The 17,484-nt window shown below is 31.9% G+C and overlaps 1 protein-coding gene across 2 annotated transcripts in view; it reads left to right on the top strand.

Annotated features, from left to right (window-relative positions):
• The first annotated feature begins 10,786 nt into the window (after nucleotides 1-10,786).
• LOC148282473 (uncharacterized) overlaps nucleotides 10,787-17,484 on the top strand; it is a 35,348-nt gene continuing 28,650 nt past the window's right edge. For both annotated transcript variants that reach the window (XM_088225000.1, XM_088224998.1), the window contains exon 1: nucleotides 10,787-11,401. In XM_088225000.1, the coding sequence (XP_088081126.1) occupies nucleotides 11,360-11,401 (42 nt within the window). In that variant the 5' untranslated portion in view covers nucleotides 10,787-11,359. The remainder of the gene's footprint in view (nucleotides 11,402-17,484) is intronic.

The following is a 17,484-nucleotide window of genomic DNA, read 5'->3' as shown; positions in this document are numbered from 1 at the left end:
CCAGGACGAGTGCTTTTGTTGAAGTAAGATAAAACAATCTATTTTTTCACATATCGACGAAAACGCAAGGAACCAGTGGTTTGGCGTCTCTATATTTTGTTATATTCGTGGTTTGATTGTGAAGATACATTAAGTTTTCGCTAAATTAGTTTTAAAGAATTGATAACGAATATGCGAAACTGAAGAAAGACACCAGTATTTATAAAGGCATTTGGGGAAAAGGGTAGGTGCGCTCGTAGTACTTATATAAAATGTTTTATATTTCTTCATTTTAAGTCCGCCCCTGCACATCCTTACCTAACTGCACTTGGCGCTATACGGGTAGGTGGTGTGGCTTTTACCTGTTTGTAGTTCATAGTATTTAGCAGTGTGATAATATAATATAATACGAAACAAGTTCATGAAACTTAAATGTAACACAATTGATATGTAAGAACATTAATATATTCCAACATATTCCAATTTATATACATTTTTTTTATATTTGACTTATTTCTTTTATATGAACTTCATTATTGATGTTCTAAAAGAATCATCCTCAATATTTACATGTTATATAGGTACATACATAAATGTAATCATTATATATGTGTTTTTTCTTATTCTTAGAGGCGGGGGTCAATGCTTTTCAAGCTCCCGACGTCACTGCGACCTGTAAATATATATTGTGACAGATCCCTGTGAATAATAAGTACTTACATATATATATAAATATATATATACATATTGTTTTATATTACTTTTTTTTTTTTTTTACATATTTTTAAGTTTGGATTTTAGGCCGGAGCGTTCTTAAAAATCTTAACAATTTTACATTGATCGATAAGGTGGTTGATAGGTTTCCTCATTAAGGTTTTAAAAAAAAACAGATAATTTTTTATAATCACTGTTTAATAAGTCCACTTATATTCACTACACACTTTCGCATACATACAATACTCACACACCCATACACATATACACACACCCTCACACGCCCTAAATATACATACTCACCCCCACTATGTTATTATAATTTATAATAATAAAACGGATACACTATTTTTTTGTGACTAAAACTAGTAGGTACTTGAGTAAATATTATTATGTTATAATAAAAGTTGTCCTCATAATGTAATTGAGACACATTTAATGTATATATTTATACCGACATATTGTAACCATCGTATAAATTTTGAAATGTGTTTTTTTTTCATGAGAAAAATAAAATAAAATAAAATTCGTAATTGCGAATAATTTGAGTGATATTATGTCTGTAAATTGTATAAATGGGGATAATAACAGTAGACTAATAACAGTCTTTGCATTCTACAGCTGCAAGACGTTTGGTAATTTATTGTAGCTTCCGTATTTAAATTTTAACATTTGAGGAAAGGAAAACAAGGAAAACATTTTTGAGAAGGAAATATAGAAATCTGGGCAAAATTATCGAACACAGGTAGCTATTTTACAGGGGGAAATTTAAATAAACATAACGTGACCATTATGAATATAGTGATCATTTATCAGGCTCTATCCCACTGAATTCTTCTTGGGCATGCTTGGGACCAACAGTTTGCAACAAATAAGGGATCTGTTCACACTGACACATTTTTTCAGGCTTGTAAGAGGTTATTATGACAGTTTAAGTGACATCGACATATTACACTGCAAATATCATATTTTTATCATATCTGTTTTAAGACATTTAACAATTTTCTCCTTCTTAACTTTTAATTTTGAATTTTAATTTAATTTTATCTTTTATTTTAACCTTTTAATTTTAATTCTTAATTTTAACTTTTAATTTACACTTTTATTTTTATTTAAACTTTTAATTTTAATTTTTACTTTTACTTTTAATTTCAACTCTTAATTTATACTTATTCATATGTACATCTACTACCTGCATCCAATAAATTATTGTTGGATGTGAATTTTCACTAAGAGATATAAATGTTCATGGAAGCAGAGAGAGAGGGGAGGAAAGTAAAGTTGGAGCTATACAATGTCTTCTCCCTGTATGTACTTTTTATTTAATATTTTTTAGAATTTAATTATCATTACCCCTCTTGTTCTGCATTCATAATAAATAAGTGTGAAATTTGTAATTGTTTTTTAGTACCTAGTATTTTATGAAAACTGTATGATTTCCTTAATAGATAAATAAATATCGAGAACTCGGCCATTTTGGAGAGTATCAATGGTTGTGTTCCTGACGATATCTCCGACAGCGTCGGCACATACAGTTTTACCTCCCGGCTTCCAGAACCGACCTGTCTCTGGTTTTGCCAATTGGAAAAGCAGTCAGGTAGCTGAACACTATCACATTGGATATCAACGTCTTTCACATCAGTGAAATTATGTTTACCTCTTTGAGACCGTATGTATGTTCAAACGAACATTACTTTGCAATTTTGTTTTTCCCCTATAAAATCAAATAATAATGCCGGTCTTTTATTTTTTAATTTCTGACAATCTTCTCTTCTCTGTGGCGTCAAGTTTTGTCCGCTCGGTTGATATACCTAATTCCCCCTAAAACGGCATTTACAGTTCGACTCTCGTTAAAGCATCTGATTCCTTCCGTTATTATTTGCATTATTTAAGGTCAAATGACAACTGGCCTTTGACCTGAAATGTTTGAATTGATGTATTTTTTTACAACTGTTTTCAACACAAATGTTATTTTTTATTTAAAATAAAGTGGATTTTAGCAACTGTTATTTATTTCCCATAGTAATAAATAAATACACCATTTAAAACCTTATGTTTATTCAAACTAATAAAGTAATAATTTCTATACCATAAGAGAAAAATAAGAAAAATAAAAAATGTTTTCAAATAAGTCTATTATTTCAAACATTTTTCAGAAATGACAAATTTAATTCAGATTTCGGAGAGTTGAGAGGCAAATGCACCTACTATTGAAGAGTATTATGCCTTAATAACCTAGAACCATTGCTCTAAGATTCCTGTTCCTGGTCTGACATGTCTCAATAATGATTATTATACCCCAATAATTTTATTTGTAATGTTATCTTAGTAAAATAAAAAAAAATGGATTTGAATTTATTTTTTACTTGTATCAAGTTGATAAGAGTATGAAAGTCAAGATATTTACAGAGCTAATTATCTGTCATTGGCTGTTTTTTTTCTTTCTCTCCTTACAAGTTGATTATTTTTATTGAATTTTGTTTTGTGTAAAACGAAATTTTTATATTTTGTTTTTTTATAAAAAAGTAAATTTTCTCTACATTGTTATATTTAAATTAAACATGCTTTGTTTTATATAGTAGAATTGGCTCTGTACTATTTAACCATTTTACTATAATAAAATGTATTATTATTATTATGAAGTAACCACGATGTACACTGTAACGTTTACCATTCTGGCTATGTATACACATTTCCTCAATTTTTCGGTTGTTTTGCTTTTGCAAAATGGTGAAACTTATGTACGAACGTTGGGACAAACTCAAAATTCTGTTGATTTCAGATGAATCTCACCAACATCAATAAAGGTTTCAGCCCTTTTTCCTCAGAAATTTAGATGTTTAAAATGGGCAGAAAAGTGAATGTTGCACAGTGTGTAAGTGGTCACTTAAACTAGCCATATTGACTGGCCATGAATGTTAATGCCTAGACTTCCATTTTCCTTCTCAAAAACGTTTTCCCTCTCTGTTGCAATAAACAGCAACTAGTGCAGCTTTTATGAATAAATTTGACGGTGTCAATGATTATTATGAAGATACGATGAATTTTGTGCGTGTCTAAGTGGATTTATGTGTATGAAATAGAACCAGAATCTTTCGACTCAGTGGCAACTCTCAAATAAAAATCCTGAAAAGCAAATCAAGTTAAGAAAGTGACTCATGCTGTAGTGATTGGCCTTTTTGTCTGCCTTACTTATTTATTTTTATTATATTTCACTATCCCTGGACTGGTTTAGAAGCGTAAGACTGATCACCTGACCTTCCTGTAACACATGGTCGAGATACACAGCATATAATTTACCAATGCAGTACTCTATGCACCATCTGGTGCAGATTAGAGATTGATTATTTAATGAAAGATAGATAAGTTAATTTAATTCAATATACGAGTACTTAAAGTTAAAATTACATTAACAGTAACTGGGACCGTACCTACAAAATAAAATTAAGTGTTCTGTATGAAAAATCGAATAAGTAGACAGTTTTTTTTTTTCTAAACATGTTCAATTACAGATTACCGACGAAATATTTTAAATTTTCATAGTAATGTACACATTTTCCTACACAAATGTTGATGTTAATTTATACCGTCTCGATACGTGCCGATACATATATTTATACCGTACCGTTTATAATCGCGGCCCTGGCAGTAAATAAAGTATATTGAGCTTAAGATAGAGACTGCCGAATTTGTACAGCGTCGTCTCTGTCGCACGAGTCGGGTATCTGTATGAATGGCAAAGACGACGCTCTAAAAATCCGATTAGGCCAGTAGTCTCTTTCATAAGCCCGATGTATTTTATTTAATGTCGGCTACTGTAATGCATATGTTTGTTTCCGTTACGTCATAAACAAATTAAACGATTCAGAACTTTTTATACGGCCAGACGCTAGATTAATGCTGAATGTAACGTTTGTGGAGCAAAACATACAGTAGGTAATACAAATTACAGTAAAGATTATCTTCTTACATTAATTTGCATACCTAATATGAAATTTACGTGCATCTTTAACAGTTTGTAGAATTTCAGTAATATTAAGTTAGTAAAGATGGTGAAATTGGTTCTCTAAATGTTATCTGCATATAGATTACACATACCTCTCTGTTATTTATATTGGTATATATAAATGACTAGCTTTTACCCGTGGCTTTGCTCGCTTGGTATTAAGGAGAAATTAATTATGTAATGAATTTGCTGTTTTGCTAATCAATAAGAATTTTCCAGATGGAATGATACATTTTATCGGAATTATAAGTAGCTTGGTTTTCCAACTCTCTGAAAGAAATACGATGATCCGTTGGCCTATGGCAACGTAGCATTGTTATTATGTCCACTAATTCAGAGTCATACGGAAACAAAAACCAAAGGCTAACCAAATTAACCATAGATAAAGCGAGTCGATTATAGAAATTAAAAGAATTCATTTCAAATAGATTATTTTTGACATCCACCTTTTTTTTTTTTTAAAGGAATAACCCGCTAAGCCTCTATTTTGAGGCTTGTCAGCAGATGGGATAGAGGAGATATGGAAGAAGGCAATGAAAAATACACCACAACACCCAGACCAATTGAGAAAAAAATCTTTCTTGGATTTTTTTCTTGCAACTGGCGGGAATCGAACCCGCGACGCCAGTTTCACAGATAGCCGTCTAACCAACTGCGCCACGGCGCCTGTCTTTACTCTTGTCCCTTTACTGAAATGTTTGACAGTAAAGTGACTGCCTCAAATATTAATACTATTTTATTTAGATGTGATAAAATCACAATAAAACTTTAACGTCAGTAAAAGAATTATTCGCAATAATTCTAAACAAACACAGCTGTAGCTCAATCACAAATAACTATCGATGTGCTTAAAAACATGCCGAACATTTAAGCGATCACAATGAACAATAATGAACATGCTTAAGTTATCGCAGTCATAAGTCAACGCGTGTGTAATCTCCAAGTCAACGCTCGTGTCGGTTTGTTTTCCTCGTAAATAAATACAGTTCACTGGCGAAAAATCAGCGTTTACTTTAAAAAATAATACAATAGGTACATTGCATTTGCAAAATAATAAGGAGTATCTAACACAAAAAAGTGAAAATTCAATTACAATTACTATGGCGACTGCTTTTTTTGACATTTGGCTTGCCCCGCTGGCTAAATGCAATAAATAACATGATAAATAATAAATAAAAATAGCAGTTTTGTAATATTTTCCATATTTACGCCGGTGAAATTCAAATATGTGATTGCGTAGCAGGATTGTACGTCGCGAAACGTAAATGTTTTGACATTTAATATTAGGTGTTCACGGATGTTGAATTGTGATCGCGAATACGATAAACAACCACGGTGAGAAATTGTCGATAGTTATTTGTGATTGAGCTACTGGTTTTTCTTTTCAATAAGAAGTTAACAGTGTTGAACTTTAAATATGAAAAATGAAATATCCATATGAGTTTTTGAAAATATTTTCGTATACAGGTTACCGACAAGGTAACTTTTAATTTTCAGACAAATACCTATTCCCATTTTCGTACAGAAAATTCAATTTTACTTTATAAACAATTGACGATGACTTCCTATTTTAATATAGTCCATAGGACCGGGAAAAAAATTAAGATAAGTCTGTTAACTTCCCATAGTAATCGCGCCCTAGGGCCGTTGATATGAAATATTGAATAACGATATAAAATACATTATCAGATATGTTCATTTACAGGTTTCTGCGGATAATTCTCCAAACTTTCATACAAATATACACATTTTCGTAGAGAAATGACGATCTTACTTTATAGGCAGTCGAAGATAATCCCATTATAATCGAAGCCCAGGGCAGTTAAACCATAACGTTTGATTACAAAGGTGCAATCTAGTCTATTGTCTATAAATATTTGGACAAACTGAAAACAGGTCAACAGGTCCAAGAAGTTTAAAAATTATTGTTTTCAGGCGTTGCTTGGTAAGCAAATTAATTCAATCAGATAAATCTCTTCACAGCAATAAAGGTTTTAGCTCTTTAAAATCACTAAAATAAACAGATGGAAGAATTGAAGAAATGTGGATGTTCAATCACTGTGACTGCGACCGGAATTGGACAGGTCAGGACGGGAACAGTATACTGGACAGGTAACTAAAATATTTTTTCCAACAATCTTTCATGCTTTTGATTCCAAGAAAACGCAGCACGTTGGCTACGAACTGGCCCAAATCCTTACAGGCCATGGATGTTTTATGAGCTATCTTCACAGTTTCAAGCTCTCAGAAATCAATAGCTGTCCATGTGATGATGAGACCCCCTAAGATGTCTCTCATTTGTTGATGCATTGTCCCATTTTCAGCTTAGAGCGAATGCAGCTGGAGGTGCGATGCAAAAGTCTGGATGAGGACCTAGAAGATATTGTAACAGTAATAAGTCATGAGGTCTTATCGCATGGGGTAATATCATACATGGTAAAAATAGTAAAGGTGATTGTTGAAATAAATAAAAATAGCACACAATGCCGAACGCTCTCAAAGTGGAACGGAAGATTTTCTTATGCCTGTCAATAGTCCGGCTTCTCCTATATGAGTTTCCACCACCAGATCCTCACACTATAGTCAAAAAATTAGAAGGAACATACCTTTTGCAGTTACTATAAGCCTTGTACATAATAAGCAAGGCAAAAATTGGCCACTTCTTTATTATTATTTTTTTTAAATCACTGTGAATGTTACACATTGTGTAAAGTGGCCACTCAAACCCACCAATGACAGATTATAATCCCTGTAAATGCCTAGACTTCCATATTACCTTCTCTTGAATGTTCTCCATTCCTGTTGTAATTTGATAATCATAAAGTTTAAGCCAAATTCTAATATCTAATATTTCTCGAAGCATCATGATGCTAGTGGTTTTAAAATAAACTCAAAGCATAGTTAGTCGTGAGAATTTTACTAATAATAGTTAATAGTTAATCTCTATACCAGCGGAATGATAGTAACGAAAGTACATTTTTTAATACTTCAGTAAAGTCGTTATTAAATTTCGTATATTTGCATCATTTTTGTAGTTTGATTTCATACTGGGGTATAGAAGCTCAGTTAACAGTGGTATATCTTTATGACTATTCAATTAAATTATGTAGTTCAATCACTAAATCCCTAACTAACAAGACGGTATCTGTGTAATATAACTGTCTATAGTGTCCCGCAGAACTTCATGAACCAAATCCAAGCGCTTCTCAAACATTCCTACACTGTTCTACTAGTTTAATTTTATTTATATGAGTACATCATCGTAACGTCAAATTTGTTCTTTAAATGTGGACATGAAACATTAGGCAGATAATATTTTTCCTCAAATATTTCATGTACTACCATTTAAAACGTGTCCTAAAAGAAATTAACATACTCATATTGCAACAGAGAACGAGGATACTTTAGCAAGGGCTTTATGGAAGTCTAGACATGTTCATGGCTTATGACCTGTATGGCTGGCTAGCAGACAAAATCAAAATCAGAAACTTCTGAAGTTATCTATCATAATCGAATTGTAGCCGACTGAAACCGAATTTCGGCTTTTGTTCTAGTTTTGGCCGAAACCGATACCAATATATTGACGGTACTGAACATGCTTTCGGTAAAGCAAAGAGTAATTGTAAATACTTTGTTGTTAATATTTAAATTTAAAAATAAATTATATGAATACGTGTTTTGTGATGTTCAGCGTTCTAACAAAATGCATCGCTATCCTACGAGGGGAGCTGAAGGTTTCAGACTCCCCAAAACAAGAATCCAGGCAACTCGAAACAATCTGTATCATGAAGGACTTAAGATGTTCAATTATTTCCCAAAAGATATAAGGGATGCTGGGTCTATCGCATCGTTTAGTAGGTTGGCGATGATTTTTGTTAAAAACAAACATCCACATTAGTAGATAGAGTGTCATCGGAAAGCGTCTGAATTTTATAACAATGTAATGCTTTTGAAACAATTTTTGTATTCATGGAAAAATAATATTTCTACAACTATCTAAATAAATACATTACATTACAAAACTTACTGAAATAAGTTTAAAGCCACTTCAAAAACGCGCTATAATTTAAAAAAATAAAAAATACTCAACGTAATTTTATCAATTTTGTGGAATTGTATAGTCGAATACCTTCAAACGGTATGTTTTCTAGTATGTATCTTTGTTGAATTACCTTATAAAATGAATTAAAATAAGTAGGCATTTGTATTGTTAAACCGTACGAGTCCATTAAAATAAGTGTTAAATAAAATATTCAATTAAATAAAAGGCATCAATTTAATTAATGTTTTATTTTTAGCGCTTTTTGGTTCGCTGTTATGTTATATTATACATTCAACTTATATATAACAGTTCTTCAATGTACGCTATAGAAACTTTAACCAATTAACTATAAAAGAATTACAAAAATGTACATATGAAAAATCTTGGAACTACTTACTATAGTCAACAGTCTAGTTTTTTTTTATGTTCGACAATGGCGATACTTAGTATTTGAATGGACAACAATACAATTTCTCGAATCGTGTTTATTTTCCAACCGAGTACAGCCAAACATAATTCAAAACATCCCGATCGCAGGTTTCGGCTAAGCCGAAGTTCCAGCCAATTTTTGGCCGAAATTGAAACGGCGGCTAAAACTCGTTTTACCGGCCGGAAACTCGTTTTTTGGTTGGTCACTAAAAGGGGATAATCTATGCGAGTAAGTTTTTTTTTACAGTTTTTATGTACGTATTATAAAACTTCATTTTCTCCGTATCCGGGAAGATGATGATTTTAATTATGTTTAAGAAATAGAACCAGAACCCTGGACGAGTAACTTTGACTCAACTGCTGCACTCAGATAAAAATCCTAAAAAGGAAATCGAGTCCACCTCGTAGTGTATTCGATTCCTGGCTGGGTGCACGTGAAGTATTGGTTTCAAAGATGGTTCTACACTGAAACATTTCATTTTCCCTAGACTGGTATCTGAAGCGTACGGCTGAATACTTTACCTTCCATATAAAATACATATATAAAAATTCTGCAATTCGAGTGCCAGTCCAGTGCCTTATATATCTTTAAGTGCGGATAGGGTACGGATGATCAAATTAATATAAATTTAATCACGCTATGAGTAGGTATCTTGTTGTACGTTTATAATGGTACTGAAGCGCTCTCGCGGCCGTAGAAAACACTCTTATCTCGCGTATTTACATACAAAATACGTGATATAAAAGTATTTTCTACAACCACGAGAGCGCTTGGAATATCATCACAGACATTCAAAATATCTGCCTTCATTTATTTTTTACTAATCTATAAATTTGCATATTTTTTTTTCTGTCGAGGAAAAAATAAAAATGCACCGTTTGCTTCATCGTATCAACAAACTTTTTGCAGTACATTTAAAAAAAATATTTCAACACTAAAAACATAATAAATTAATTATGTTTATTTATAAAATACCGAAATTAAAATTGTATGTATTATTATAACTTTAAAAAAGTTAATGACGGAGTTCAGTGATTATTTTAGTTAATAGCTCAGAGTAATAATTCGCTACACGCTTAAAGAGACGCCCTTTCGCACTATTGCATAGAACAAAAGTATTCTGATTTTTTGGTATTATTGCTCTAAAATAAATAGATTATAAAAATGTTTTTTTATATATCCTAATTTCGCCGCTATAATTTTTCCAAGTTTCGTAATTGTTCAATTACTCTTCCCTTGACATCACAAGTTCTGGTCGGTAAGTTCAGCTGATCGGTGAGTTGGCTTCCCGGAAACCGGAAATCTATCACAACACTCTATCATTTTTTGATCCGGAAGAACTTGTGACGTAGTTCATTTTTATTATGTTTTTTAAATCCGTTTTTGAGAAACTTCGCCGTTCAATTAAATGCTATTTTTACCGGGTGTACCGTGTGTATTTTTTACAGCACTAAACTTCCTCAATAGTTTAATGAAAAACAAATTAACTAACGGCATCTACAATAATTAGGTAGGTATTTTCATTGACGAACCACAGTTGTGCGTTACCTTAATAGGTATATACCTACTCGTACTTGACAGCAAGCAGAAGTCACTATTTCTCGCTATTTCCCGCCAGTCAATGTCGGCGCGCAAACAAAACGGTCGCTACACATTCAAAGCCAATCTCATCCCGTTGCGAGGGAATTCGCGTTTCAAATAACGAACGCCGACAGTAGTTATCGATTGTTTACATTGCCAGTCTAAAGAAAAAATATTATCAACAAGTTAGCATACTTGCTTATTTAAAAAAACACGTGCTAATTGTTTAGAAAAAATATGAACCCTTTTCATGGAGCTGATATTATTATTTGTGATAAATAATAACACTTATTTGTGAATTGAAATACAAACCTATTGTGAGAACTAAATCAAAGTGTTGCACTAAATAAATCGATTCATATTCATTTCGGTTATTAGGGATCCAACGTCTGTCAGTTTCTCACGCGTGTGTTTATTTTTTTTATTCCTTTCAAAGACTTAGAAGATGTGCAGCATACCGCAATCTTTACCGCAACCGTAACTGAAGCGTGTACAAACCATTCATTCAAGCCCCTGGATAGGAAAAATATAATAAGCAGATTAAAATACTTGACATCATTTGTCATTTGCGAAAAATCAAGCGGCGGATGTTGTAAAGATATTTGAAATGGCGCCTAAATGCTTTGTGTCAATATTCACTCTGCTATTGGTAAGTAATAAGTTTCCTTTGTATTTAAGTCATTTAAATAAAACCTACGTTTAAAGTTTTTCTTTTATGTTAAGTTTAATAAATGCATAGTGTAATGTTATTTATTTTACTATTTTTTTGTTACCCACTATTTTCTTTATTATTTTATTTGCTCTAGTATTTAAAAATATATAAAGGTCGGTACCTAGATATATAAATTATAAAACAATATAAATAATTTGTTTAATCGGCTTGCACCCCGTTGCTAATATTGCGGACTCACAGGTCAGAGCTCGGAGGTTCTAGTCGATTTTTAATTTGTAATAGTCAGTTATTTACAACTCTTTTAAAATGGCGCTAAATTCGAAATATTCGGGTAAATCGTAAGAACGCATATAATATACCTTTTTTTGTACGTGTTGTACCTAGTGTGGTATTCGTACAGAAAAAAACCACCTCTACGTATATAAATTAATAAAATAAAAATGAGTAACTAAAAATTATCAGGTAATTTGGGACTTTTCAAACAAATAACCACTACTAAACGTCTTCATATTTGAAAATTGTAAAAATGAAAACATTAAAATGATTCATGTTTTAATAAAATATTAAGACGTATAAGATGTTTTTTTAATAACTACGTTGACTTTTAAATGTTTTTAAAATATAATATAAGTACATTAACTATCCCTCAAGTTGCCCATAAATATGAATGGAATAATCATCATCACCCCCTGTCCGCACCCAATACTGCATGAGGTACTGCATTGGTACACTAAATGTAGCGCATACAGATAATCTGTTTCATGAAAGTAAAGTGATCATCCTTACGCTTCAAGTCCCATTCCAGTAACGGAAAATATTGCAATATAGAACCATCTAAAAAATCAAAAGTTCATGTTGACCCTCCCAGGAATTGAACCTAGGTCCTCAAGCATGATTGGCAAACGCGCCAAACACTTTATTTATAAGTGGAGATATCTCCAATAGATTTTTTATGCAGGATTTATCAATGGAAATGGAAATATGAATGGAAAGTATGCAGATAATCTTGCATACAAATCATCCTGGTTTCTACTGTTAGAAGGAAAATTAATTATAATGAACTGTCCAAATCAAATTCTTTGAATGAAGAACTTCAGCCCTACGGGAAATGGGATACAAAAAATGTTTTCTTGTGCGGGGTAAAAATTAGAGCATTTAATTGTAGCGCAAAGTTTCTTGAAAATGTACGGAAAAAATAATAAAAAATATTTTTATAAAAGCGCACTACTTTGAATGACGTCACTGGTTCATGTGAATCAACCTATGATCTGAGAGCTATGGAAGATTTCCGGTCTGCTTGTCGCTTCTGGACCAATGGGAAGAACTGAATGAGAATAAGCGGAAATGAACCTCTGACGTTACACGCGGAGATATTTCAGAAATACAAAACTTTAAAAAATCGTAGCGCTGATAATACGATATATGAAAATTAAAAAAAAAATGACTTAGTTTAATAGTCTATTAACAATTTTTTTTTTTTAAAACCACTGAACTTCCTCATTACCTTCATCTGAAAATCTCACGCCGCAATAATGATGTTATGCATTTACATTGGAAAATAGCCCATTCAAATACAAAATGTATGAAGTCAAGTTACTTAAATCATTCTGCAATATAAAAATAAGTCAAAATAAAAACACTTCAATATAATGGCGCAGATTTTACGCTATTTAAAATTTATGTTTTTTTGTAAGGCGTAAAAATATAATGCTATTTAGACATTATCTTTAGTACCACTCGTATATTTTGTATTTACGGTAAATTCACTAAACGTGAGAAGTTAATATTTTTATACAGCTTAACACACTCTTCGCTTTTAATCTTCACAAAACTAATGCGATTTTCTTTAAATTTGACCGAAAAAATCGTGCTATCCAGTCCGTGACTTCAGCAAAAAAAACATTCACATAGATATTTATTTAACAATAGTGTGCCAAATAATAATTATGGGTAGGAACTATACGAGAAAATTTACACTCGTTGCACTTCAAAAATTATACACAAAAAATGGCAGTAAGTTTTTACTATTAAAATTGATTTTATTAATGATGTAATCAAATATTTTTAGAATATATTTTTTGGTAAAAAAACTATTTATTTTATATCAAAATGTATTAACATTGATTGATGATTTTCTTGCTTTAAAAAAATCAGATGTAAAATATCAAAATCTAAACACGAGCGTCCTACTCCGTTAGACAGGTAAAAACATTAAATATATAATAATTATAATAAGTACTTGTAAATAAAAATGTTTTGAAATATGCGTACTAGCATGTTTTGATCGATCGGTGAGAAAGTAGGTGCGCTGGGTTTTAGATGGCGTTCTTGATTAGTTTTTGAGAAACATCGTCATCTCATATTAGGGACGTATGCCATATTCGGTACATCTCCTCTACTCAATAATAAATTATTTTAATTACCATTAAATGTATGTCTTGGATGACGAAAACTACAAAAGAAATTACAAAATAAACATAAAACAAAATCTATCGTCCGGTTTCAAAGCTACACAAGCTTCTTTATCAAAGTATAATTAACTTACGGATCTTATCCTATTTTATTTTATGATTACAAATATTACATTGAAACATATGGAGCTAACAAGTCAAGTCTTTTTGTAATTTTGTTCTTGTAAAGATGGGAAGTGTGAAGTGAGATGGATACTATATTTATAACTAGACAGGACTAGACTAAAAAAAGAGTGTTGTTGATTTGGTCGGTAGAAAAAAGAAAAAATAAGTGGTTCAAAACAAAATCGTTTTACATTTATTTTATTAGAAAAAATAAAAAATGATTGGTGTGTAAAAATTTTCTTTTACTTTAAATTTGTAATAGTGAATAGCCCTAAAGTTAGTGCTTAAAATATTTTTTTAATTAATGTACATTTATATTAAATTATCGTCAGCAACACTGCAATACCGCGTAACTACTAATTTTATTTTTTGGCAGGGGAATCTAAAAAATGTTATATTAATATATTACTTACTAGTTTAACCAGCCAAAAATATCACCAAAGTATCAAAAAAACTATCATTATTTAAAGTAAAATAACGATAATTTAAAAGTAACGGCTTTTAGTCCCTATGACAAATTGATTGCAGTAAAACATTTTCGTAAAAATGTGCTCAAAGATGCCTACAGCATGGTCCGTACTGTGTTATTTACAATAGGTACCTACTTAACATTTACGCATATCATACTTATCCTTAAAATCTGAGCTTCACTTGAAATTTGGTACCAAAGACGCCACTGCACCGAAGTTATGTTTTATTTGTACTATATTATTATTACATGGTTATTTGTAATGTTCACACATTTTGGAGAATTCGTTCGGTCTTTGACTCATTAATGTGTGCCTAATAATAAATTAAAGTGAATTATAAAGTGGAACACAAAGTTACGAAGACCTGGCAGCGCGTATGAGAAGAATAAAATGTGTGCCATATTTTAAATAATCTGATTACGAAAAGCGTGAATCTTTAGAAAGTCGCGGAATTTGGTGAGTACGCGTTAAAATTATCGTCCGTTAGAAAGATCCAATAAACGGAAATATCTGTGAGAAATAAATCGATGGTACCGTATTTATTCAGCGTTTTTAAGACAGACCAAAATTAAAGCGCATCGCTGTTAGCTTTCTGTGGCTGACAAAAAACATTTTATCGCAAACAACACAAAGAATAAATAAAGTCAACTTAAGTTCTCAGAATTATTTATGAACTAAAGCGGTGTTTTCAACCTGTGGGTGGCGGTCCCCCAGGGGGTCGCGAAGCCATGCTTGGAGGGTCGCGGTCACGAGCAAGCTAAAAGTAAAAAGCGAGGGTTCTAAGTCCTCATCATCATAGTCATCCCCTTTGCGCACATAATGGTGCGTGGCGCGCTGTATTGGTACATCAATCGCAGCGTATCTAAAACATTTTTTGGTTACATGAAGGCAAGATGATCACATGATCAGTCTTTTTTTTTTTACATTTTTTTTGCACCACAACAGGCCAGTAAGCCTAATTACAGTGGTGAATTACATCACAGAGCACCCAGGCTTGAGAAAAATCACATTTTAATTTTTGTGTTCTCACCGGGAATCAAACCCGGAACCTTCCGTGCGTGAGTCAAGCGTCTTGACCACTACACCACGGAGGCCGTCTTATGCTTCAGATACCAGTTCAGGGACTATGGAAATATTCCAGTGTAAAAACACTCTTCTAAATAAATATTTCATATTAACCATGTCGGGAATCGAACCCTAGATCTCTAGCTTAGTAGGCGAACGCGCTGCCCGTTACACCACGAGGCCGACATAAATTACATCAAAAAGGACATTTAAGTCCCACACTGCAGTCAAAATACAATAGGGGAATATCACATACTACGAATACCGATAAAAATATATGAAATGGATTTAGAACAATTCATTGTATTTTCAAAATCAATAGGGATATTTTGAAGAAATGTTTTCATACATAAATGTAAAATAGAAATTCAATAAAAATACGTTCGCAGAAAAACGCGACGTGTTTTGTGACGGTTGTTGTTGTGACGTCAAGATTCGTGAAATTGTTCTACACAAATTTCAATAGCAGGAACAAATAAACATGGGTCGTGACGTATTAGGGGCGTGGCCAATAGAATCACAGTTTTTGCGGCAATTTAAAATTACAAATTCTAAGGTATTTTTTATGCTACTAATTATTATCAAAAACATCTATTTTTTACGGGACAGTATTTTAAAGACCTTTATTATTTTTTAAATAAATATATTTCCCTATTATTCGAGTAAATGGGGTTTGCCTTTCTATTTTTTGTCGAATCATGGTTCTATTTTGAAATCTAAATAATCCGTCTAATTGGAGCCTGGTTCTCATTTTGTCACCATTCTCATCTCAATGTTAGTTCACATAGGTAGCACTATTCATTTCAAAGCTTCCCTTGCCAGCTCTGAATATTCTTCTTTTTTCTTCCAGAAAACGTCATCTTATGCGAATAAATTTCATCCATTTTAAGCATGCCGTACGAATCTTATAGATCGTACCGCTACTCCTATCTTACGCTTGATTTCTCGATTAATAATATGGTCTCAATAGAAATAAAATGAAATGCGCTGTCGTCGAAATTGCGAACACACTACTGCCGTCATAAGAAAGAAGAACGCATCTAACATTTTTTTCGAAAATGAGTTAAATACGTATTCGGAATCAGGAAAAAAATACAACATCTACTGGTACTTGAATTATCTTTCTAAAATAACCACAAACCTATTATTTTCACTAATAAATGAGACTTAACTGCAAAAAGTCTTGAAGATTACTAAATACAAAAGGCTGTTCTGACTTAAGTATATAGTGTAAATAGTGAATATAATTAATGAAAATGTACATATGAAACAGTGAATATTATAAATTAGGATATTAAGTTTATAATAGTGATAAATAATGTTAGAATAAGTATGGATGTAAATATTGTGTTGTAAATATATAACTATTAATCATAGAACTAAATAAAATATATAAATATTTTATTTTTTTTAAATACTAAATAAAAAGGGCGTTTATAGCAAGAAACGACTTTTCATTGTAGTACATCGTTTTAATGATTTTTTATTTATTTGCCAGGGCTCAATTATATGTTTATTTGGATAAAATATGGAAAATGAATTATTAAACAGTAGGTCTCCGTTTTTATTTTCAAATTTTAGAATTATAGAATATTCCGCACTTTACTAGTGGTAACACGATGTTACATCACCGCGCACAAAAGGATTATTTACCACAGTCTTTTAAGAGTTAAACTTTACGCGGTATTATTCTGCTATCGTTTGAATGCTAGGCTTTAGATTTCCTTATTCAGAATTTTTACCTGAGACCAGCCACCGAGTCGAAATCATTCGTTCAGGATTCTGGCTCTATTTCACACGCAGAACTGTATTCTTAATCCGCTCGGACACAGATAATATTATACTTACTTAATAAAATAAAACAAGTAATTATTCTCGTCACGCGTCAGCAGTTATCCCGTCATTGAGTTATCTTACCGTTGCGTTGGTACCACCAAACAACAAATTA

Source organism: Micrasema longulum, unplaced genomic scaffold (genome assembly GCF_059751315.1).
Source record: "Micrasema longulum isolate JH-2025_06_02 unplaced genomic scaffold, ASM5975131v1 h1tg000323l, whole genome shotgun sequence".
NCBI lineage: Eukaryota > Metazoa > Arthropoda > Insecta > Trichoptera > Brachycentridae > Micrasema > Micrasema longulum.
Note: the sequence above shows the minus strand (reverse complement) of the source record. Positions and strands in the feature narration are given on the sequence as shown.